General features: G+C 36.3%; 1 protein-coding gene across 2 annotated transcripts in view; it reads left to right on the top strand.

Moving 5' to 3' along the window:
- The window catches only part of ATRNL1 (attractin like 1), a 525478-nt gene that overhangs the window by 155602 nt on the left and 343277 nt on the right, over window positions 1-26599 (top strand). For both annotated transcript variants that reach the window (XM_056352650.1, XM_056352649.1), the window contains exon 20: window positions 17337-17430. In XM_056352650.1, the coding sequence (XP_056208625.1) occupies window positions 17337-17430 (94 nt within the window). The remainder of the gene's footprint in view (window positions 1-17336; window positions 17431-26599) is intronic.

The following is a 26599-nucleotide window of genomic DNA, read 5'->3' as shown; positions in this document are numbered from 1 at the left end:
ACCCCAATCTACAAGAAGGGCAGGAAGGAGGATCTGGGGCACTATGAGTCTGTCAGCCTGACCTCGGTGCTGGGGGAGGTTGTGGAGCAGCTCACCATGAGGGCCATCATGCGGCACGTGCAGGACAACTGGGGGATCAGGCCCAGCCACCTGGGCTTGTGAAAGATAAAGATGGGTCCGGCTTGACAAACCCGATCTCCCTCTACAACAAGGTGACCCGCTTAGTGGATGAGGGAAAGGCTGTGGATGTTGTTGACCTGGACCTTAGTAAAGCCTTTGACACCATCTCCCACAGCATCTCCTGGAGAAACTGGCTGCTCATGGCTTGGACGGGTGTGCTCTATGCTGCGTAAAAGGTTTGCTGGACAGTTGAGCTCAGAGTGGTAGTAAATGGAGTCACCTCTGGCTGGCAGCAGGTCATAAGTGGGCTCAGTGCTGGGCCAATTCTGTTGAATATCTTCATTGACAATCTGGATGGGGGCCTGAGTGCACCCTCAGTCTGCAGACGACACCCCGTTGGGGGTCAGTGCTGACCTGCCGGGGGGCAGGGGGCTCTGCAGGGGGTCTGGGCAGGCCGGGCCGATGTGCCGGGGCCACCTGCATGAGGTTCAACCAGGCTCAGTGCCGGGCCCTGCCCGTGGGTCACACCAGCCCCAGGCAGCGCTGCGGGCTGGGGCAGGGGGCTGGGAGCTGCCTGGGGGGAAAGGGCCTGGGGGGGCTGGCTGACGGCCGGCTGGGCAGGAGCCAGCAGGGTGCCCAGGGGGGCAAGGGGGCCAACAGCACCCTGGCTTGTATCTGAAATAGTGTGGCCAGCAGGACCAGGACAGTGACCGTCCCCCTGTACTCGGCACTGGTGGGGCCGCCCCTCGAACCCTGGGCTCAGTTCTGGGCCCCGCACGACAAGAGGGACATGGAGGGGCTGCAGCGTGTCCAGAGCCGGGCAGCGGGGCTGGGGAAGGGGCTGGAGCACAAGGCTGGTGAGGAGCGGCTGAGGGAACTGGAAGTGTTCAGCCTGGAGAAAAGGAGACTCAGGGGGACCTTATTGCTCTCTATGGCCACCTGAAAGGAGGTTGCAGGCAGGTGGGGGTCTGTCTCTTCCCCAAGATAACAAGTGATAGAGCAAGAGGAAATGGCCTCAGGTTGTGCCACGGGAGGTTTAGATTGGGTATGAGGAAAAATTTCTTCACTGAAAGGGTAGTCAAGCATTGGAACAGGCTGGCCAGGGAGGTGGTGGAATCACCATCCCTGGAAGTATGTAAGAAAATGTATGGGTTTGGTGCTTAGGGACATGGTTTAGTGATGGACTTGGTATTCCTGGGTTAACAGTTTAGACTCGATGATGTTAAAGGTGTTTTCCAATCTAAAGGATTCTATGATCCTGTGTCTAATAGTTTTTACCTGCACACAACTAGCTACTGTTCTTGATGAACTAACGGTCAAAGCATGTATTGCCTAAATTGATTTTGTACTCTGAAATGGGATATTCTGTGCACATTGCCTGAATTCTCTGCATAGTATGATCAGACTATATCCATATATATAGCTAGCATTGAGATCAGCTAGGAGCATGCGAACTACAGTTAATTTGTTTTAAAATCAAGGTACTGAAAGGAGCATCTGCCTTTTGCATAAAAAATTTATAGTTAGTGCACCCAGGGCCATTTCCATCCTGAGAATCAGTTGATTCAAAACTGCACATCTTTAGTCAGGGTAGGCAAAACCTTTAGTAGTTGGAGCAGATGGAATCATTTGCTTTTTGAGGGATTTAGGTGTCAAACTCCCAAACTTCCAAAGTGTTAAACTTCCAAACCTGGAAGCCTAATGCCTTAGTACTGAAATTTATTTTGGTAACCTGCCCTTGAAGCTTTCCCGGCCTCTCATATCCATCACTGGTATCACTTACAACATCTGTTAATACCAGTTCTCTGTGGGGAACAGTCATACAGACTGTCATTTTGATGAGAATATGTAGGAATTATAATAATCTGTGATAACCAAGGAAACAAAAAATATGTGAGCTCAATAAAGTTAGATGTTAAAGAGAATTAATTGATCATTTTTTATTTTTTATAACTTCTAGAAAATTATATGCTAGCAGTTGGAACAACATTTAAAAAACAGAGATAGTTTAACTAGTGTATTAGTTTTTATTTCAATTAACTTTTTCCGCTGCTATGACCACAAAGTGGTGACACGTGTCCAGAAGCATGTTTGTATTAGCCTGTAGTAATAGTTTTAATAGCACAAAAGCTGCTGTTGCTAGCTATTAATCTTCAGTGAGCAATGACCTGATGTTTTGCTTATATCGTTAATTATTTAGAAACAAAGGACAGATGTTCACAGTCCAAATTATATCACATAATGCATTTCTATATAAAATGATTATATGAAGAAGGTAGAAATTTAAAATAGAACATCTAAATTTTGGTTCTCAAGCAATCATCAATCTTTCCTCCGATTGAGTCTGGTAGTCATAAAATTGCTTATTGAAGTCAGGTAAATTAAAAACAAACTGGGTACAACATTTAGTTTTGTAATAAATAGTGTATAGATTATTTCTAAGAGACTTTAAAAAACCCACAATTTCTTGTATTTTAAAAAATGATTCTTTTCTTGTATTTAAATTTTCAAAATGGGAAATGCGATGTGTCCAGCCACAAAAGTCCAGTTAGGACTGTAAGGAATCTTACAGTTTTTGGTCATGTTTAAGCTGTCTTGTAATCATTGATGTCTCACGCTTTTCAGCTGGTGGTGACAACAGCAGCAATCTTTGTAGCAGACGGGTGTGCGCGCATACATCCCTGGAACGCAGCACAGGACCAAGAGGAAAATAATATACAGAAGTAGTAAAAGATATTAGTTGTCAAGATAACACCAACAAACCAAGAATACTTAGTTGCTGGTAGTTGGAAAACAGGACCCTGTAGCTTTCTTACACCTAGTATTTTTAACACTTAGCCAAAGCTGATAACCTCCTCTGGTGTCATGTGGATACAGGCTTGGTGCAGCATTTAACACGAGCGGGATATTGAGAGCTAGTGGAGATCAACTGAAGTACCTGGAAGGCAATTCCCCACCCTGTTTGCAATGATACTTTACTCTTCAAAATATTAATTCCTGTACATTTCATCGTGACTCTGACTGCACCGCAATGCCTGGGGTTTGGATGCTTTTTTGTCCAGTGTTGTCCATAGATGTCAGCACCTGTGCTGTTGTGAAACTAATGAGAATGGCAAAAAATAAGCTTTATCACTATGTAGAGTTAGATTGATTATTTTTTACTAGAAATATTAGAGTGATACTCAGTGTTTAACTTTATATCAGAAATTAGCCAAGTGGGTGAATTAGACTACTGTTGTAGACAGCTGTAAATTTGGTCTTTTCTCTTCACAGGAGAATTCTGTTTTGAAAAGGTTTCTGATCCAAAATCTTATATTTGGGGACCTTAAGTTTTATGTAAGGTAGGACTAAGAATGAGGACAGAGAGCTTTTAACTGTCTTCTACAGGAAAAACTAACAGAAACGTAGAAGGTGTAAAGGAACACAGTATCCTTGACTAGTAGTATAAACAGCAACGAAACCATTTTCTTCTGTATCTTCCTAAAATAGAATTAGGAATGAACATGAATTGATGGGAGTTGTGGCTGTCTTACAGAATGGCAATTTGGGGTACAGTGTTTTATAGTTTTTCTGTTTAGCTGTTTTAATATCTAGCATGTAGAGAATTGCATTTATGGAATTCACTAATGCATTTAAGATCATGGGATTGGGCATTCCATCGTTAGAAGTCTAAGGTTTTAAAGGAAGTTTTATATTGGGTTAAATATTATGTTTTAGAAGCCTTCTTTTCACAGTGACTAAGTCTGTGTTCAAAATAAAAAAAAATCTTTTATTCCAGGTACTTTGTGGTTGTTCACATAAATAACAGGTATTCAGCGGATTGGAACCTTATGATACTGGAGTCTGTGTGAAAAAAAACATTTTAAATAAAAATGGATAAATGTTGGAGATCGGGGGGGGGGGGGGGAAAGAGTTCGGTATGCTTTATAGTGTCCTCAGGTACTAGGTACAGAACTAATTTAAAAAAAGTATTCACTTACACTGTTAGTCTTGTACCTTGGTTTCTAGAAAACAGCGGGTCACAAGTTCATAATAAAACTCTGTGAAAAGAAACTAATTTAGGATTATGCAGAAAAAGAAAAGCTCACATGAGGTGCTAAATTCCAATCATGAGGTGCTAAATTCCAATAGAAAACACGATTTTGTGTATCCTATACAAACAATATAACCAAAGGTTTCAGCAGATGAGGGGGCTGTCAAGAAATCCCATTTTGCGGTAGCGGTGGTTTTTTTACTTAGTGTTGTTTTGTGGGTTTTTGTGTGTGTGTGGTTTGTTTTTTTCTTTTCTTTCTTTACAAGGTTGAATAGAGATGATGACACCAATTTCTCATTTTATAGTGTACCTTATTAGGAATAAAACTACTTAATTTTAACTAAAATGCTGAAATTGGTTTTAAATAGGTAGAGGGCTTCTTAGTACATGTAAAATATAAAGAAAAGAGATCATAGCATGATAAGATATTAAAGAGAAGCTTCATACTGCTTTTTAAAGGGAGATCATTAGAATAGTTAGCATTTTTTTTAAGACCTTTCCCCAAAGGTGATTTTAAAATTTATTTTCCCTCCTTTAGTGAATGCTGTTTATTGAACAGTATTCCAGATAATCTGAACACGGACTGAATAAAATGCCTGTAGTTGTGTTTAGTTATGAACTTAAATTTAATTCACTCCAATCAGAATGTATTTGAAATAAATCCAGTGCTACTAAAGCAGAAGAAAAGCAGATTGCCATAAGAAAAATTAGTTGACGAACTCAGAAAAAGACATCTTCAACAAATTACTGTTGCAGTTACTTTTTGACTGCCAAACAAACTTTTCAGTATGCTATTAAGTGTTGTGTATACATATAATTTTCTTTTTGCTTTGTTGTGGATTAGACCTTTATTACAAAGTATGATTTGTAGCATAATTAATTGGAAATTAAAAGCAAAACCTCAGCTAAAACTAGGAACCTTTTTATAGATACATTTGTATTCCATAACCCATTTTAGAATAATCCTAGGTGAAGGACCTGGAGTTATACTTCAAGGAAAGTGTCATTGTCAAGCTGTGTTCAGATGTCTATAATTTTATGGGAGAAAAAAGAAAAAGCAACTGCTGAATGTAACATTCCTCACATTTAATCTCCAGAGGGAGATTATTTGGGTGGCTGTCGGATTTTGTAAGGTTTTGACAGGATTTATGTTCCACATCTTTAAATCTTTTTGATGATTTTCCTTGATTGCATGCAGAAAACTTTTATAAATCTCCTGTCAAGCACAACTTTTTCCAGTTAATACTTGATTCTCTAAATTTGATCTTACTTACTACATCAGGATATGTGTGCTCATTGCAGAGTGGTCTGATTTTAGGAGCAGCAGCATGGGAAAGTACTGGTTCCAGCATCAGTTTAGGATTGCTATTGAAAAAACTGGTGTTTGTGCAAAACTGCTGACAGTGTGGTGGGTTGACCCCGGCCAGCAGCTAAACACCACTCAGCCACTTGCTCGCTCCCTGCTCCCCCACAGCGGGATGGGAAGAGAACAGTAAGAGCAAAAGCAAGAAAACCCATGGGCTGAGATAAGGACAGTGTAACGGGGAAGGAAAAAGGGGGGTGGGAGATGGGACCAAACCAAGCCACTCATCAGCTTTACACAAGTGGCCTGATGCCCGGCTAATCTCCAAGCAATGGCTGTCTCCCACATCACTACCCTGCCTACCCCTGCTCAAATTTTTATTGCTAAGCATGACATTTTATGGCATGGAATATTTTTTTGGTTCATTTGAGTCCAATTTTGGTCAAATTGAGCTGTTCAAGATGGTATACTCTCCCATCCAAATTATATAGTGTTATTTTATTACCATACTCGGAAGGTAATAAGTTAAGTTCAACCCACTCTCACAGCTCCTGACCATTAAAACTTTTATTTATTCTTAAAGGTGATTAAAATAAGGTAGTCAAAGTGTCTTTTTGACTCCTTTGAAGATATTTTTTTTCTTGCATAACAAAATTTTTTCCACCCTGCACAAACACAATTGTGTAGCTATATATCTAGTAACCAATTTTATCAAATTGTGTAGCTATATATCTAGTAACCAATTTTATCAATAATAGTTTTCTTTGTTAAGGCTGACTGCTACAGTATGTTGCTTTGCATTAATGTAACTTCACCATTCCGTGGAGTTCATTCTAATTTATGCAAGTGGAGTGAGAACAAAGTAGCTTTTTTAAAAAAAGAAAAATAAAAGAAGGCAAATTTATTTCTGAAAATTTATAAATATGCAAACAATACTGCATATTTAATAAACAATCTAAATTTTTTTTAGGTCTGTATTGCAAGAAAAATATTTGAAATAGTAAAAAGAATAGCAACAACTTGTACTATCTTAGTCTGTTTAAGTAGCAGCTATTTTGTGTTTATTAAGCATCTTAGCCTGAAAACTAAGAATTCAGGCATCCTTTAATTGATCACCACCTACTATTTTTATAGATATTGAAGAGATACAGCAGTTTGATTTATATTATATTCCTTTATCTCTGTGCCTATTTTATCTTTTCACAAGGATTAATGACAATTCTATTGCTTTCACTGATGCTGGTGATCAAGTCCTGCATGTTGTTGTGTAACATAGTTTTTGGCAATGATGAATGAGTTGCTCTGCATTCTTATTTTTGTGTTTTTCAGGTTTACATGCTATAAATTTATTTTATGGAATAAGGAATATTTATAAAATGTGTTTCTGATGTGCTGTTTGAGCTGTGTGTCAGTATGTTCACCTTCCTAATGAAATTTGTAAAGTCATTGGTTTGTAAAAGATGTTCCCAGAGGAGATAGGCAGGGAATGATTTAGAAACGTTCAGCTGTCTGGAAATATAGTGGTTTTGTCTGCCTCTTATAAGAAAACGTATTTTTACCTTGTGCTGAAAGAGTTAAAGGGCTCACAGAGCTGTTGTCTCTAGGCTGAGAAGATGCTAGTCTTCAGCTGAAGGTTGGCAGTTGTAAGCTGAAGGTGACATTTTCTTAAGTAACTGTTACGCGATCTTTAAATAAACATTTGACTACAGTAAGTGTTGTTGTCTCAAATACAATAGGTTGGTTTTTTTTTTTAAAAAAAACATTTTGTTTGTTTGTAATTTTTGAATCTACCTTCTAGGTGTATTTTGCATTGAAATGGTCATTCTTCTCCCCAGGGGGTCTTGGAAATCCCCTACAGACTGTTGAGAAAATAGCTTCTGAGGCATCATGCAACTCATTTTCCAACCGGTAGAAAGAAGATTCTCAAAAACCTCTTGTAACAGCATTTCTGTTTGATTGCGTTTGATTCTGCCTTCATTTTCTGAGTAGTAAATGCAATACCTTACAATGGCAGACCGCATTAGTTATTTAAGGAAAAAAACCTTCTCTCACAGTTGGATGCATTAAAAATCAGTTGTATTTTGTACCTCCTAATGGCTAACACAAAATGATTTGCTGACTTCTTTACATTTTGTGGCGTTTTTGTCTGATAAATTGCATAAGTAATTTCTCTTCTTTAGGCTTTTACTCTGAATGACCAAATACACACAAATAGTTGCAATCACCAGTTGTTGATTTCAGTTGTTTTTCACCTTAGATTGTAATTTTTTTTTTAACATTTAAAGCCTCTATGAATAGCTACTAAGTGGTTTTAAAATGTTCTGCTTTTCATGGTGCCTTATAATAATCTTTGATTTATTTTTTTCCTGTTACAATTTAAGAAGTTATACGTTCTCTCTTTAGTGAGAGGGGAAAAAATATCAGCCTTTTGATGAAGGGAGGTTTTTGGCCAAAATTTTCAAAATAGGCAGTAGACAAGCTGCTGTCTTTTCCAAGAAAATTTAAAAATTCACAGTTTAAGGATATATGTACTAAGCCTTTGGTGTATGAAAAATGCCTTCTTATACACTTCTCAGATTGGACATGCAAAGGTGAAGGCATAGAAAACTATCAGTTTATGTTTTTCCTTTAAAAAGAAAAGCCAAAACCAACAAACCCCACTGTTTTAGATTTTACTAAACCTAATAAAAGTTTTAGTCTGCCAGATCTGAAATTACTTCTTTTTTAAGTAATTCAAATCTTATCTATGTTTTCATATAGGAAGCCTCTTTACAAACAAGAAAACTAAAAGTAATTTCAGGAATAATATTTTGTAGTCGCATGGGCATATGTGAAGGAAACGTCTCTATAAATGCTTGCATACTCAAAGAACTGTACTATAAATCAGCTACGGAGTTTTAGTTTTTGACTTGAACTTAAAAAACCTGCAACTTAACCCACTGTAATATTTGCAGGCTATTTATTTGTTAATAACTTATGTTTAAAAATGAAAAGGAGAAGTAGAAAGAATGAAAAGGAAGCTGATAAGTAAGACATGTTAAACTTATCTTGAAATTAAAGTGCTTTTAATGCTTTCACATGGAATTTTTCAGTGTTACATGTTCAAATTCAGTGTAAAAATTTCAGGTTTTCACACAGATTTACATGGAGGAAATAAAATTGGTATAGTTCATGAGTTGTCATGGAAATGTTTTGGTTTGGCAGAGTTTTTTTTGGTAGAAAATACTGTCTTCTGTATGTGTTATTCCTGAATGATCCCAAGAGCAAGCTATAAAAATTCTGTTCTACAGCTCAGTATTGGCATGAAAGATTCAGGCACAGCAAGAATCTTGTTAATTGTTTAAGATTCTGTTCAGTTCATAACAACAAAAAATATCCTGTCTTTCAGCCTTAATCTTTTGTGTTCCATTTTCATTATCTACTAGTATAAAACAAAATTATGGTTTTCCAAGCTGTCTTTATAATGTTAGTTGTTGATGATTAAAGACAGATTTGGTATGATTGCTTGAGAGGTATTTATTATAAACAAACAAAAAAATCAGTCACTTTTCAGCAGGAATGCTGTAAACAGAAGAAATAATGAAATACAAGCACTGCAGAGCTATTTTACCAGTATAAAAATGGCTTAAAAAAAAATACGGGCTGTTAAATGGAAAAGGTTGCTATAGGACTGTGTTGGTGTAACCAAATTGGATTTTTTCTGTAACACAAAATCAGCCTGTTTGCTGGTCCCAGATTTGTTTTGGGATTTTTAGAAGAAATATGCTACTTCTGGAATGTATGTATCAGTTCAAAAACCCCAGGAACCTTCACTTGTGACTTCCAGATTGTTTGACTGTGTGGCACAGTAATGTTTTTCAGGAAAACCATATTGCCTTACTAGTAGTTAAATGATCTCAGTCACAGTCAAGTGAAATTGCCTGTGTTAGCTGTGGCTATACATTTCAGAAAAGAGTTAAAATCACATCCAGTCATGTATGAATTGTTCTTTTGCAATGGGAAGTGGCTAAGGACAAGAGCATTTCTGTAACCACCAGGTTAGCCTCTAAAATGCACTGCAATCTGAGGCAACCATTGAAAATTGAAATTGCAATGTGAGGAGTGTCTAATTTTACAAAAATGGCTTCCAGGGTGATTGGCCATACTTGCCTTTTCCTGAATAAATTTATATCCAGTATTAATCTGGTAAAATGATTATCTATTTTTTATGAATATAGGGAATAACTGACCTTGTTTTAAATGACACATATGTTATTTTATATATGTGTGTGCGTGTATAATTTGGGTGGTTGGAGAATTCCTGCAGATTCCATAGCTTAATTATATAAATCCTAAAAATTCTATCTATTCCATCTATTTTTCTCTCTGTCTCACAGCCTTTGGTACTTTGTCAATACATTTAGATATCGTTTTTGTCTTTTTTGTGCTGTTATTGTACTATGAAAAATAAATACGTTTGAGACCAAAAAAGATAAATCACAAGAGAAACTGAGAAGGATGAAAATGAAATGAGTTATATATGTGCTAATTAGTCTAAGTAAGACTGGTTTATTATGAAGGTTAATCACATCACTAGAAAATGACAGTTCATTTGACCTGCATGTACAGCGGTCCTTTCTAATACCATCTTTTTTTTATATACTCTTATTTTTACTGCTTATTGCTTCAAAGAAGTTCTTTACCTTAATTTTAATGCTACTCAATTAGTGATACTGAATAAATGTTGCTGGGCACATCTGTTGGCTTTTACATTACCCATCTCAAAATGGATGTATTTCCTATAAAAGTAATTATTGAACACTAAAAAGGTATCATGAGCTTCCAGCTAGATAGACGTTTCTAGAAAAATAAGTGACTGTACAGTTTTACAGTATTACTAATGTAGAAAATTGTCTCAGAAGTGCAGTTCTCATGCAAGTAGACTAATGGATTACACAGGTGAACATTTACAGTGAAACTGAACATTACATTTTAATGTCTAAAATATGTTTATACTCATTGTTTCTTACTTAGTCTAGTTGCACGAGAAAGACTGTATCTTTTTTGATGCAACGTGTATGTTTTTTAAAGCAATTTTTCTGCCTTGCATGTTACCAAAATTAACACAGTAGTACACCTCAATATTTAATAACATTGCGTAGCTTTCCTTTTAAAAAACAATCAGCAAGGTGTCTTAAAGGAATTATCCTCGTGCAGCTACTGATTTAGTAACCTTTGACGTAAGCAAACGTATTAACTTAAAGTACCGTTTGAAGTGAGCTTGGTTTGAGAGAAAAATTGGTCTTGCAGCTGTATGTTGGGCGTGGGAGCTAAGCAATATATGTTTTTAAATTCAATTGTGTAAAATGCATACTTCATGGAAATAGTGCTGGATATTCTTTTGTTGTCAGCATCGGCAAGAACATCTATATGCTGAGCTAGCAACCCTGAATCAATCATGCTGTGAAATTATTATTTAATAAATTCTATAGGGTTGCGGTTTTGCAGCATGGATTTACTCTGCTGGATTATATTGTTTTCATAGAATCTTTCTGTTCTACTTAGAGTCTTCATGTTGTACAAAAAAGTACTGTGAACCACTGTTTCCCCATAAATAGAGTGGATATTGCCAGGATGTTTTTTTTGTTGTTTTTAAAGCTCTAATGTCATAATTTCAGTTAATATGTAAAAATAACATAACAAAATATGTTTAAAATTCCACATTTTAAGCATGTTTTTTATTGTGAGGCATAGATCATTGATTTATTTGAAATATTTAATGATCAATAAAATGTTTGCATGGCAGTTAAGTATTAAAAATAACTGTTTAACAAAAGTGTGTGTGCAGAATATAAACGCAGGTTTGAGATAAGTTCATACACTAATATGAAAGATGATCCAGTTCCTTAATCACCTTTGTGGTATTCTGTCCATCAGAAGATGGTTTTGGTTTCATTCCTGTGAAATTGCGTTCATGGACATGGAGTGTGATACAAACCAAAGCATGGTAGGAGGAGGATGACAGGGAAATTTGTTACAAAAGTTTGCTTATTATTTGCACTAAGATACTTGATATTAATGAGATTTTAAGTCTTGCCAGACAGTCTGGGGGATCATTTCCAGCATCTACAGAGGACTGGATTTCTAAGGTGTGTCTATACCTAGAACATAAAAGGGATCAGAATCCATTATTAAAGCTCAACCTGGAGGCATTTATATGATCTTGTGTGCTTAACTCATGTTTCTCAGTCATGATGGAGGTGAACAAATGGTTCCAAAAAGCTGCAGCTAAAGTTTCCAGTCTTACTTGCAAGAATAATTTTTGTAACTGATATGATTTTTTAAAAAAATATACATACCATATAATTTACACAAATTTTGGAAGTTGATTTAAAGAATGTATACATGTTTGGGCAGGAATCTGCAACGTGAAATAAAGTCTCCATCAGAGTTGTACAATACATTTTGATTAAAAAATATTTCTATATGTCTATATTTTTAATATATTTTTTCTATATATCTATATTCTGTGCCTGAGTGTTCGACAGACAAAATTGTGACAGTTCTAATTCCCATCTTTGCTTGTATTTTTAAGTGAAATATGAGCATTGGTACAAGTTTTTCTGTGTTTCATGTACAGCAGTTTATTTTGGAAGGTGTAAGGCTAATGGTAATTCTTGCCTAATAGAAGGTTCTGAAATCCAGCAGAAGCTGGAATTTATTTTGAGTCTTGTCATAATTAAAAACAGTTAGCACTGTGTGAATTATGAAATAGAGAGTGACAGGTGTACTTCTTTCCCATGACTGAAAAGGAGCCATGTTATACTGTCAATCCCTGTTATATCCCAGAGGTGTGATTATCTCATTAAAAATAGGTTGCCTGAAATTAACTTACTGTTATTTAAAGTCAGTAGTGTTTTGGGATGCAGATTTTTACCTTTTTTTTTTTTTTTTTTTTTTTTTAAGAAGAAAATTCTGTATATTTCATTTTAACCAGTTGGTTTGCAGAGGTTTAATTCTGAGTTTTGAATAGTGAATATGAGTACTTAAATTAGGAGGAAATAGAGAATTTATTGAATTTACAGAATTTATTGAGACTGTTGCAATGTTATTGTATCTAAAACTTGCTGTAAAGTTAAAGCAGGATTTCAAGGTACTCTCTGCATTGGTGACTGTCAGGAAGATTTGAGAGAGGATTAGTGTCATCATAACCTGAAAGTGTTTGAGTGTGGTGCTGCTATGAGTGCTGGAATGTGTCGTACATCAGTAGAATCTGAATCTGATGGACCCTGTAGATAATCATGTCTCTTCTGTAACAATCTTGTACTACTGTTCTTACAGTGGTACTTCACATAAGATACAATGGCATTGGTGAGATTGATTTTCTGTGTTGGTGGTGTGGGTTTTTTTGAGGGTAGGGCCAAAAGCTGACTCTAGATTTCTTTGGGGGAAAAAAAAATAAATATCCTTTGTCCTTTGTTTAAAATAAATAGATATATCTATCAGGTTTAAAGAACCTTTCCCTACTGGCCTTGTAAGTGTTATCTTTCTATTTGTTTCTATCTTTCTGTTAGGGATGCAATACCCCTATTGAAAAGCATAAAGATTGTTTCTGCTTATATTGGATTTCTTTTAACCCAGCAAATCTGTATATGCTTGCTTCATCTTCTAATTTTAAGCCGACTGTCAGTGTCCCAAATAAAATTATTCATGTTAAAAACTGGACATCATTTAAAGCATTGTCCTATAGAGAATGTTTACTGTTAACCTAACATCCCTCGAGAGACATGACATTGCAAAAGATTCATACTGTGCCTAACTGTACACATGAAAGAGCAGTAGCTATCAAAAAGCCACACTGAAGGACATTGGAACTAAATGGGGGAAAGGGAATCAGTTAAAAGATTCTGAAACTTGGTATAATGCTCGAGTGTGGCAGAAACTGAAACTGTCCTTACTGGCTGAGAATCTCAGTGGGATGACTTGGCTAACTTCGTACACAGCCACAGAAAACACGATATTGTGCCATAACAGTAAGGCACAAAAATGGGATCTCAGAAATTTTCCTTGAGAGTGTCTCAGATATGTTAATTAAGATGGGGTAGACAGTGCCAAAAAATCAAAAGCAATAACGTGATCCTCTCACCACCTAGCATTAAGTAGTCTAAGCTTGGGATTTTCAGTTAGAAATCTCTGCTTACCACCATGCAGTTCTACTTAAACTTAAACCTTTTATTAAATACATAAGGGGGGGGTGGGGTGGAGAAAGAAAAAAGATAAAGAAAAAAAGGAAAAGCATTTGAAATGTGAGGTATTAAGTATAGCTTTCATTTTAACTCTTATTTCCTTTTCATTCAGCTTTAGGGAGTTCTTACAAAGAAAAATCATGTTAAGCATTTCTTTAGATCAACATTAAAGATGATAACTGTCCTTTTTTGGAAGGAAAATAAAAAGAGTTATTTAATGCAGGCTTTAGCTGCAGCTGCTTCTGCTGGAACTTAAGCCTTGTTTCTTGACAAAAAATGCATGGGAGTGGAAAGGGGTGGGATGTAAAAAAAAAAAAAATAAAAAAAAATGGGAATATATAAGTGGCATCTCTTATATTGACTTCTACCAGCTGAGAATGATTGGTACAAAATATGCTTTTAAAACTGATCCTGAGATTTGGCATATTGCTCCTAGCATTAGACTGCAAAAGATGCTACTGTAGCTACAGTTTTAATGGTATCAGAAGAGAAAACATTCACTGAGAAGGGTTAACCACAGAAAAACAAGTAGAAACTATGAAAGAAAATATGCAAAGAGGAGTATGGAAATACTGAGGTAACAGGAGAATGTAAATCTTCTGTTCCTTTGAAATCAAATGCAACTTTAGGTTTCAGTTCATTAATTTGTAAATATACTTCATACTCAAAGCTCATACTTGTTTTTGTATTATTTGGAAGTAGGCCAATGGAAAAAACCTTCAGCGAGGCACAAAGATAATGGCATCCAAATCTTTTTCCACTGAATGTACTATAATATCGTCCTGCTTTTCCTGTTGCATTTGTTTGATAACATGGATTCACATTTGCTTCAGTAACAGCAGGGATGGCTTATATGTATTTTGCTTTTTGAGTTACTCCCTTCCCGTAGAGGTCCACAGAGTGGTAGGAAATTTGCAAACCTGAGATTATAACATGCTTTCACTGCCATTAAATAAAATTTGTCCATATGTGATTTTTAAAATAATGTAAAAGTTATTAGCTCCTGATGTCCTATTTCAAGGTATTATCCAGGGAACAGTTAAATTACTTGATCAATGAGAGTAATTTATCTTCATTTTTTAACAGAAAAAAACTAGCTGCTGGGCTTGTCAGACCTAGCTTTTTCATTCATGAGGAATCCAGAATACAAGGTTCCGAGTCCTCTGGACTCCTCCTTTCTTCTCCTTTTCCAACCATACTGATCTATAGAAGTTTCATATGTGTCCTGAAAATGCAGGTGAGGTAGAGCAGCCGTGGTGGTGGTTTTGGTGAGAGAGACCAAACTAGGAATGTATCCTTTATTTGTGTGTGTGATGGATACACACATGTCAAAATCTGGAGATGAATCCATGGGAAAATAAATTCCATCTTATGTTTACTTTATTTAATGGTTCTTCAGTATAAATTCAGGAAACTCCAAAGACAGAGTGCAGTGACTAAAACATGATGCAGTTTCGATGTAAGGAGATCCATGGCTGATTGTAGAGGAATTTGTCTGTGGATGGCTGCATGAGGGAGCACATACTACACTGAAGTGTGCTATATAGGTGCTGCTTTGATTTAGATGTTCCTGTGGACAAATGGTGCTGAAAAGTTTGATTTATTGGTAATTCCATGATCTGGGAATACAAGTCATGTCTGTCCTGCCAAAGGAAATGGTTTTGTCCTTCCACAAAGTATCATATGAGGTTTGTACAACTTGGTGTTTAAATACTTTTACTAAATAAAAGCTACTCATGTAGAGGAAGTTCCACATTCACATTTGTGATCTACTTGCTATTAAATGAGCAATAACTATGGGAGTAATTAATTAAGGTTGGTTGGCAATAACTTCTGTATTGTCAATGTATTCACAGCTTTTAGAAGGTGATTTAGAATTCAGCCTTTTAGCTCCTTTATAACTTTTGTGCTGTCTGGTAATGGCACGTGACTTTTAAGAGCAATTAAACAGAAGCAGAATAAGCTGTAAAAAATATATTCCTTTGTTTTTCACAGAGTTACACAAAGTTAACATTTGAGAAGGGGCTTTTCCAGCTTGAAGTGTCTAAATAATAATTCCATAAATGTAGAAGGGAAAAAATGACTGAATTTAGGAAAACATAACTGATTATATAGTAGCAGCACTTCAATGAACATTTATTGTAGCGTGTCAAGATCAAATAACAAAATAACAAAATTTAGCACTCTCTGGTAACTGTTTTTCGGAAATGTTGTTATAAACTGTATTTTGAAAGAGAGAAAAAGGTCAGATGCTGCATAGAAACTTCTGTTTCTTGCGGGCAGTCTGAACCTCTAGTACCTCCCTATTAAGAATCCCTCCTTCAGCTTCAGCTGGCTATTTAACAAGTTCTCAAGGCTGAACAAACCATTGAGTTCCTGACATTGCAACATTCTGTCAATAATATCTTATGTTTAATTGTGTTTCTAGTCTGGCTGTTATATTAGGCTAGGCCAGAGAGTTCAGGGTATGTGTTGTATGGGACACGGTTACAGAAGCATTCATTGTGTGTTATCCCTTATCAGTAGAATATGAACATTAAAACTCAATCCCTCTGACAAGAATTCAATATTAGGATTATCAAGTGGGAAATAAACTTTTATTATAGACAGCTTGCCACTTAGTACCAGATCTGTTCCCAAGCAGGAGCCCACATATTAAATCTTTTAGTCCTAATTAAAACTTCAGTGAAAATATAATGATTGTCAAGGTAGGTTCAGAATTACTTTGTATCAAAGAAAGACTTTAAGTGTAGCGTGAATATTATCAGGTAGTTATTCCAGAATGATGTGGGAACTTAGTGACATGTGTACCAGACCAAGGTTATTAAGTTTTGTGTGCTTGGTTGGAAAAAGGGGAGGACTGCCTAAGCAAGATGGTAATTCATATAAGCATGGGAAGAAAAAGCAAAAAGTTCAAGAATTGGGAACATTAATGTTTGTTTTGAGGTGAGAATCAATAAGGGAGCAGGTGTGGCAGTGAGCAGGCCACTGTGAAGAGATTTACTTCAGCCACTGAGTTTAGAAAGGAGTGGAGTGGTCATGATGTCTCTGTGACTCTTCTCCAGTTCAGATTTCAAGAGCTTTAAAGGTGCCTATGTTTGCTTCTAAAATATTCTTGTTGACTATAATTACAGTATTAACTCTGCCTTTGTTCAAGTGATTTCAAAGCTTTCTTTTTGTTCACTTTTCTTAAAAGCAAGCGTTCCAATTATATCAGACATTTTACCAAACATCTGCAATAATATATTCTTTAAGTAGACATTTGAAACTAGTGTAATTTTGCCATTGTATTGTTAATAATTGCATTGTTAATAATTTTCTGTATCACGTATTGGAATGGTAGACCTTAATGGCTGTTCTCAGACTGCTATTGTTTAATGTGTGGAGGAGAGCTGCCTCACATGCATAGCTCTTAATAGAGAACAACCATAGTTCTTAACAGACAGATGCCTAGTTTTTAACTCTACAGAAAATAAACTAAATGATGCATTGGAGAAATGTTCTTCAAAGAAACTTATAACTGAATAGCATTTTTTTATTTATACACCTTGAAGGAATTGTTATTAGGATGAAGTATTAAAATCTATGAAAATTCCTGTGGTTATAAAGTAAAATATGGGTGAAGAAATCTCACTTTTCCTATTTGATTTTACAGCTTGCACGTGCAGTGGACATGCAAATATTTGTCATATGCAAACAGGAAAATGTTTCTGCACAACTAAAGGAATCAAAGGAGACCAGTGTCAACTGTGAGTATAAAGAAAATGTAGCCCAAAGGTAGCCCAAAGTTATTGCAATTCATGCCTAGCGTATACTCACTTTTTTCCTGTTTGTGTTTTGCTTTTGTTGTTGGTTTTTGTGATTGACCCTGATAATGTTGTAGTTATGTGTCTAATGTTCCCTACACTTCCTGGGAAATGTCAACAGTACATGGTATTTTGTAAAAGAATTATTTCACAAACACTAGTAATATTTTTCAGACTGTACAGACTTAATTTTTTTTTTTTTTTAAAAAGTAACTGGAGAATTACCTGTAGTTGTCTTCCTTTTTTTAGGATTTATTTAAATTATTGTAAGTAAAAAAAATTGCAAAATTTGTAATTGGTAATTATATTCAGTGCATTTGTCACATATCTTGATCAGAATCTACAGTGGTTAGATTTTTAGAGTTTTGGAAACATGTTAAGCTGGGCAGTGGCTTACACATTTTCCTGTATAGAACAGAAGAATGTGTAAACCTGTTATGGAAAGTGCAAGTATTTTACTGGAATACCTTACTGTGTTTTTCTTTTAGAGGAAGAGCTTACAACTTAAGATAGAGGATAACAAACAGGAGGACTAAGAACAAAGAACTAATGAAGTGGTGTAACTTGTCAAGTAGTAGAAATAACATATTGAAGTTAACTATAGTCTTATATTTCAAGATGTTTCTTTCAGTTCTTTCTATCCTGTACACTGCATTACCCAATAGGAACCTTATTCCTTTCATGATTGTAGCTACGTTAAATAGTATCTGGCTCCAAAATTGTCTTAGCAATGTTGGTTGGAGCTGGGAAAAGGTATAAAACCAGCTTGTTCCTTTCCAGCAGGGAGAGGTGCCAGAAGGTGATGTTCTGACTGCCACAGGGCATATTCCTTCACTGGATTTGTAGATTCACCTTTGATGTGTTTAATGAACTGGGCTGAATCCTGCCCTTAATGCTTTTCTTGTTAAATAATCAAGGTAGAGAAATATCTGATGCAGAGGATATGTGTATATTGGTGAGAAAGGGCTGTGCTGGTCAGTGTACTGGTTCAGCGGTACCTCTGGGACTATTTGGCTAGCTAATTGGAGATGGTCAGGATGAGATGGGAAACCAAGATTTAGGACCAAATGATGGATTTTTATCACAACAAAAGCTGAAGAGTGCTAATGCCTTTAACTCTGAATTAAGTCTTCACTGAGAAGTTTTTGCCTTTTCTTGTGTCCAAACACTTAATCAGTTCTAGATGTTAATGAGTGGTTTGATTACCAGTGTGCTATGGACATATGTTGATGCCATTCTGCCTATTTACAAAGAAGGGGGGGAGGGAGAGGAATCTACTCCCCTGTACATCATAACACTTGAACTACATGAAACAGTTTCTTCGCCCATAACTCCAATCCTTTACCAACTACTAGTCAGCCTAAGGCACCCTTCTAGACCTTTTCCCCTGTCTGTATTTCACACAACTATTTTACTATTGCTTTCCCTTTGTCTTGCATTGTTTCTTTGTTTTCTCTGCTCTGATTTAGAACTTTTGTCTCATACGGTCAGTTGTGCTGTTCAGCCCTCTCAGCCTGCTGTCCTGAGTGTCTGCCATAAAAGCTTCTTTTATCCCATTTACTGAACTAGAAGAGAAAAGGTTTCTCTGGTGGTGGGTTTTCCAGTCCTGGTCAAGAGTTACAACAACTGGACAAAGGGGAGGAAACAGAGATTTGAATTTTGATTTTTCAAGAATAAACTTAAAATTGCAGTTTCAGGCTGAAAATCCCTAGGTTTGTCATATGTAATACATTCCCCTTCCTAGATTCTTACATAGACCGAATGCTTATCCAGGGCAAGCTGTGGTGTTAAAGCATTTGGCATTTCTAACGGTTTCTTTTACATGAAATAAACTCTGCAGAGCAGCCATTTTCAAATTATTTTTGGCTGTGATCACGTTTCACATTACAAACATCACATCTGTTATGTTCACAGACACAAATATTAGCATTAAAAAATGAATTTCTGCTCTAAGACCTTTCCCAACTCTGGTCTTTCAAAAAATAATTTAAAAAACCCCCTATGTAAACTATCCTGTTCATGACAGCACATGGAGAAAGAGACCAGTTCCAGTTACAGACACTTCAAATATATTAAAATAGTATCCAGAATAAAATTTCAGCACTAGAAACTCATAGTTAAGATCACTGGATATCCTCAGGAAAGCTGGTGACCACAGATTTAGAGTTTTAGGACATGGCATCAGGATTTGTCATTTTACTCTGGTGTTGGGCTTGGGAGCGTGATCCATTCATGTATGGAAGTTCTAGTTCAGTGTTGTTTTTTAATTATTTCCCTTAGAACACCAGGAGATATATAAAACAAAAAGTAGGCCACACTTGAATGACTGGATCTGCCATCTAATTTGTAAACTTCACACAAAGAATGTTAACTTGATCAAATCTGTATTACTTTTAACAAAAGCGGAGAAGTATTTCTCAGTAAAAATGATCCTTACACTCAAAACATGTTTTGAAAGTATTGTGTTGTACTGTCAAAATACATATACAGTCATTATCTAGAAGATAAGGATTACTATAAATCAGCTAAATGCTTTACTTGTATTTACTACTTTATTATGTCTGTATAAATCATCTGGAACTCGATTCAAAATGGAAATATTGTTCTCCACAGCTCTGGATATTTTATTTTCATTTTTTTGCCACTCGCTGGGCTGTTGTGCAATCTCAGCAGCAAACGTACAACCCTGTGATTTCTAAAATAAGGATTTCTGTGAAATTTCAAACTCTAGCTGTTCAGTGTGAAAGTTAGATTTATATTCCTGTCAGTAATCCTATTGTTTAGAAAGTCCCAGCTGCAGGGTGGTGTGTTGCCTTTCTCTCCCCCTCCCTCCATCTATTCCTCCTTCCTTCTGATCCTTTTAAATCTGTTCGTCATGTGAGGTACACCCCATACTTCGGACACAGAGTTTTTAGGAAACCAAGGAAACTTTACAACTTTTTTTTTTTTCTTCTTTTTCCCTCCCCAGCTTAAGAACAGCTAGTTATTTGTGGGTTTATGGATGGTCTTATTTTTTTTTTTCTTATTTTCTATTATATTTTTTTTGTATTGCCATCAATTATATTAATTTCTGAAGTGTGCTCTTAGATATCACGAAGCACGGTGACATCTTACATCAAAATCACTGTTCTAAGGCAGCTTTGAGCATGCATTTGCATTCTATTTTAAAACGTTTTTTTAATGCCACGTTAACATTTTTTTCCAAAAAGAAATATTTTATTACCTTTAAGTTGGTAGTTTCAGTTGGTAAAAACCTGTAATACTCTCCTGATCAGGAGCAAGTGAGTAGAATGGTTTGATTATTCAGAGTAACTAGTCTGTAAAACAATAAAAATAGTTACAAATAATAATACTTAGATTCCCCCCCCCTTAATGTTAATAATGAAATGCACCATTAATAGTAACAAGAAAATCATTTTGCCTTAAACCATATTTTTAGGTGAAAACTATTACTTTAAGTTAATTTTATTTAATTTTCTGTAATATTTAATTTGCTAGCTGCTCATTTTATTCTGTCGTGGAATTTTGTCTGCAGAGCTTTTAAAATACCTGTAGGTTTCAGAGTAACCATCTGTAGGATTATATAAACAGATAACTTTTCAGGAATAGGCCTAGGGAAATGTAAAGAATTTGCTAAGGGGAAGTTTCAAAGTTTGAATTTTGATATTAAATGAGAGATATTTTATTGGATTCGAGAAAGAAAAATATGCAAATTATAGAATTAACTGAGTAGTTAAATCATTCTTTGAGAAGTCTCAGTATGTCTGGCCTCTTCCAAGAGCCAGCCATCACCTGGAGGTGTGTCTGTAGCTTTTGTCATCCCTTGCAAAGCTGTGTAAATCTGGAGATATTATCAGCATTTTGAAAGATTACAGGGTTACAAATGCATGATGGGAATAATGTTTCGTAGTGATATTTTCCAATTGTTAGGTTCTACTGGATGTACTGTAACATCTATTGCACTGTACTTCCCAGTTAGAGGCATTGCTGTGTTTTGGGGGAAAAAGATTATTCTCTCCTGTAGTTTCCACTGGTCAGATCTTAGGCTATTGAACCTGTCCTGTTGGTATTGAAACTGTACCTTTGCACCATGGGCAGGTTAGATACCATGTTAATGTACCTAAGTTCCCAGGCATAAAGCAGAATAATTATTTTCCCTAGCTGGGAAACATTGAAATGTTGAGAACACCTGCTGTGGTGTGTACAAAAAGAACTACCAGTAAACCATGTAAGAGCTGGGCAAAAACTGGGCTTCTGTAATGGAGAAAACTGCTAGGTGGAAATAAAATACTGGGGGGCAAAAAAATCCGTATTTTTAAAATTGCATTTCATAGTACTTTTTATGTGATTGTAAGAAGGATAAATAGAAGGGTACAAAATGTGTAAATACAGGTTATTCTGCAATGAAAAAGTAATAATTTGCTCGTTTTAATTCTTATAAGTATTCAGACTATTAATTTCTTAGTTGTACTGTTATTTCTTCTGAAAAGGTGAACAAAATACTATTTTATTTATTAAAAATATACCCTATATATTTGATAAAATCTTCACTGTATGCAAACTTAAAAAAACCTATTTAATATAATACTATAAGGATCTGTGCGTAAATAATAAGCACTCATTGACAGTCTGATTTACATAAGAATAAGATTTTAGAATATTCAGCTGTCCTCTTCTGCATAATTTCCCTCCACATAATGGTATAATTCCTCTTACGAGATGGAAAGGCAGGTAAAGATATGCTGGTTTATGAGTCAATTCCACCATTCTGTTGATATCACTGCAGCTTTATTCGCTGATAGCAGAATAACTCTGTTCCTCATTGTTTCCTCTCGGAGCACTGCTTTCTGGTAGGGGAAACATTGACAGCAATCATGTAACAAATTCACTGTATTAAAACTTCCTTTATCAGAGACACAAACACACAGACACAGACACACACACACAGACAAACAGCCCAGGGAGAGTCTAGTTGCTGGAAGTTTAATAAAAAAACTTCTATTGAATAACTTTATCCTGATAAAGGGTAGAATCAATTTAATACTAGTTACTATGGTGATCTGTGCATTTCTAAGGTGAAGTTAAAAACTATAATATTTAATGTTTTAAAATACTAGAGGAAACTTTAATTTTTTTTTCTTTTTTCAAGATTTTTTTCCCCCAGTTTTCTGTCATTTGGTCATATTCCACTGTCAGTTTTACATATGTGGTTGTACTTGACATGAAGTATTTTCTCCTTGTTCAGGCTGAGTCCAGTCCTTGATTTTTCCATTTAACAGAGAACTTTGACATGCCCGTGCATGTTACTCCATTAGATATGAAGTTTGAAGGAGAATTCCAGCAAAATCTGGCATGTAGATCTAGGTGGATTTAGAGACTACCTCTGTTCTTATTTAACCACCTGAAAATTTTAGCTTGCTTCTGTAAGGACCGGTTCAAGCCCTCAGCTAGCTCTTGAAGAGGTAGATTGTTAGGTTCTAAGAACAATAAAATGAACCCCCCGTTTCAATATTAAATATGTTTTAAATGTACTAATTTACTGTTCTAGATGTAATAATTATTGCCAGATCTACCAAGGACTTGAGATACTTCCTCCCACCTTTAATTCATGTTTCTGGCATCTATCATTTTGCTGAAATTGCAGCTTTCCTTTAAACAATATGGCTACTAGCAAAGCTTCAGAACATGACCAAAATGCAGTCTAATGACTTAAATACTCAGAAGGCACTTGAAACATTTGGGACACTTTTCTTCATATTTTAATTAAAAACTACCATTTGTGATTCGGAATGTACCTCACACAGTATTTTTTTATATAGGTTTTGGCAGTACTGTATGTCGCTATCAGCCTTTTTTTTGACTTTTTTCACACTGCAGTAGGCTTGCTTTCTCTTCTTTGGTATACACAGTGTCGGATATGTAAAGTTCATGAGGCTCTCTGGGATCTTTCAGAGTTGCGGGCTCTCTATAAATGTGAACAACACTTTTTGTAAGCATTGTTACTTGCAAACATTACATTCTATTCAGGAAATTGCCTGACTTCGTAACAATAGAGAAGTGGAGTTTGAATGTCCTGTCCTGTTCCTAGAAGGCAGTGTTCTCACTGAAGAAATGAGTTGGTGGCTAAGGGGGGAGCAGCTGTGAGCACTTAGCCAAGAGCTTTGGACATTGGTACTTTATCGTGGGTCAGTTGTGAATGTGTTAAATCTGGAGAACACTGCAATATTGATATCGCAATGTAAAACTATGTCAGCAAGCAATCTTTTGCCAAGAGCTGCATTAAAAATAGTACAAGTAATTTTCTTAGGTGTTCTGTTCCGATGAAATATACCTTTTATCTTTCTGAGTTCGGTACTAACTGTCTGGAAAATGGGGGACAGTTTGGGCATGAAGGTTTCTCTTTCATGAGAATAAAGTAGTTTTGCTTTTCGCTTCTATGGGGCATTTCCATAACAGACTGTATGCACATATATGCCTTTTGGTTTGGCAAGCTCAACAGAGCAGAATCTGCTCACCGCTGGGCTTCGGCTGTTCTCTAAGGTTTTTTATATTCATGATTTCTGTTCCAGGCCACCTCCAAAAATACAAAATGCAGAGCAAACCAGACTTTCTTTTACAACTTTCCAGACACTTCTGGCTGTAAAATGGGAATGTAAGCAGTGTTACCTGTCTCTTGTGCCCAAGTGGTTTGAGTTAGTATGCGTGCTAAATATAGATATAATTCAGTAATAAATTTTTTGTTTCCTATTTGAAGAATATATGATGATGGGTTTTCTTTCAAAATAAGTTAATCAAAATACCCTTTTTCAAAAATTGTTCCTCCTGTGCCATGCCATCCAGTGACTGGCATTTGAATAATCTGTTTTGCTTAGTGCAAGATGTACCAGTGAAGCAGTGGAACAGGGCAGGCTGTGCCGAAGTCTTTCACAGGTGACATGGCAGTGAGACCCATTTTGAATTCCAGTGCTCAGGATGCAGTTGTTATAAAGTAAGCCTCTTTTATAAAAAGCACTAGTAATTTTTGGTGCTGAAAGTTGCTATAGTCCCAATTGTCTAGGGATGTAAAGTTTCTTTAAAGGTCAGGTAAAGCTCCTATGTATTTTTTTATTATAATAGAGTACCACAGCTTACAAGAATAGACGGCTTTGCAAGTTCTTAGGTCTGAAATAGACCCATAAAGATTTAAAGCTAAATATAAGATGAAGACAGTTATTCTGCCTTTAATTATGTATTGAGTCTGAAGTGGGATGCATTTAGGAGTGGGAGTGCTGTAATGTTTACTCTTATACAGGAAAAAGAGAAATAGGGAGAGCCTGTGCCACATGAGAGAGTTGTTGGGAACAGGAGGAGAAGGGAGGTTATGACTACCATAAAACTGCTGTATTATTGAGTCTGCTTTTTTTGTTTTCCAGGTTATAACCCTAGATTTTGTGCTTATTTTTAGAAACTGTTTGGGAGGTTTTGAGGCTCTTCCTGTGTGACTAAGGAAGGGAGTAAAGGGTCTTGTGGCTTGGGCTGGTTTTACACCTCATCTAGGGCTAATTTTAAAGCAGAATTGCATATATCTGCATAGCACAATGCTTTGCCATAGTCTCTGACAGGGTCACAATAGGTTGCAAAGACTTACAGACTGAGGGTTTTTTTTGCCAGTTCAAGCTGTTGGAAATGATATTGGAGCTGTACTGTGTTGCATCCTTTAGAGTGTGTAGCGAAGGTGTCTGGGAATCCTCTGTGGCCAGGACTAGAACTGGCGTTAGGAGCTAGTGAGGCTGAGGCTTATGAAAAGTAACATAAGCCAATAATCTGTATGGATAACTCCTCTTATAAAGCAACCAGCCCAGTGGGAGAGTTGCACACAGTTACAGCATCTGTTGGCACCACTCCTTTGCAGACTTAAAAGGAAACCGGAGCATTTCTTTTAAGACAGTCAACATAAAGTGTTCAGATTCCAGAAAAAAACTTGTAGAACGTTGCCAACAGCAGAGACTAGCTTTTTTGCAATATGCAATTCTACCAGCCACTTGTGTCTCCTAATCTGCATGAACCAAATACCCCCATAATCTGTTCTTTCTGTCCAGATAAGATGCTGAGGGCCCCACAAATCATGAATACATCCAGCTTGAGTATAATGGTCGCTAACTCTGTTAACCGTTGATACAATTATTCTGTTCTTTTTATGTTGCTGTGGTTGGATTACAAACCGTCATTGTTCATGGGAGCCATAATTATCTCACAGATCATAAATTGTTACGTATAGGATAACATCTGTGAATTATTCTAGCAGAGTACTTTTTGCTACTCCTTATTAATGAACTTCTGTGCCTCGATATAGCCAGGCATTGTGTGCCTGACCCAACCATTTTATATGTTCAATATTCACTCTTCATTATACTTGCTGTCAGATTCCAGCTCTTTTTTGGATAACGAGAGCTTGCCCACCTGACGTTCTGTATGTCTCACCTGCCTGGTGAGTATTCTGATCCAGCCATTTCTGTCCAGAGAAATTGTATACACATCTCAGTCTGGTAAATGGTTTTGATCTGTAACTCCCAGTCATACAAAACACATCTAAGCGAGTGTACAGGAAACTAAGAAGGTCTCCAACTGTGGTGTCCCTAGACACCTAATTGCCACCTGATTGCTGTAGGGGCAGTTGTGGTAGTCATTCTGGATTTGGGAATTCTACTTGAGCAACTGGGCATTTAACATTTTGTTGGTGAGATAACACGGGCTTTGATCTGTTCTGTTTTGATGCTTTTCTTGTTCCATTGCATCCTTCTTAAGGAGACAGTGAAGCTGAAGTCTTCCCAGGTAGTTGTCCCTCTTTGAAGTCTGTTAAATCTTTCTTTACAGACTTGATGCCATAAAATTAACTCCTGAAGATTTTTTTTAAGAGTTAAAAAGTTTCTAAATCTCAACGACAACAATACTTAATCCTCCACCTCTTCCTAACCCAACCACCCACTTGATTTTTTTAAAAGTTAGAGTATTTGCTGTAGGCAGTGGATAAAAAATAATACAGATTGCCAGTGGAGCATGAAGTTGTTTGGGCTTTTCTGCTGCTTTGGTTAAAGATAAGGGGTTGTCTTTATAGAAGGAAAAGAAGGTAAAT

This window comes from Falco biarmicus, chromosome 9, assembly GCF_023638135.1.
Source record: "Falco biarmicus isolate bFalBia1 chromosome 9, bFalBia1.pri, whole genome shotgun sequence".
NCBI classification, from domain to species: Eukaryota; Metazoa; Chordata; class Aves; order Falconiformes; family Falconidae; genus Falco; species Falco biarmicus.
This window is presented reverse-complemented; position numbering and strand designations above follow the sequence as displayed.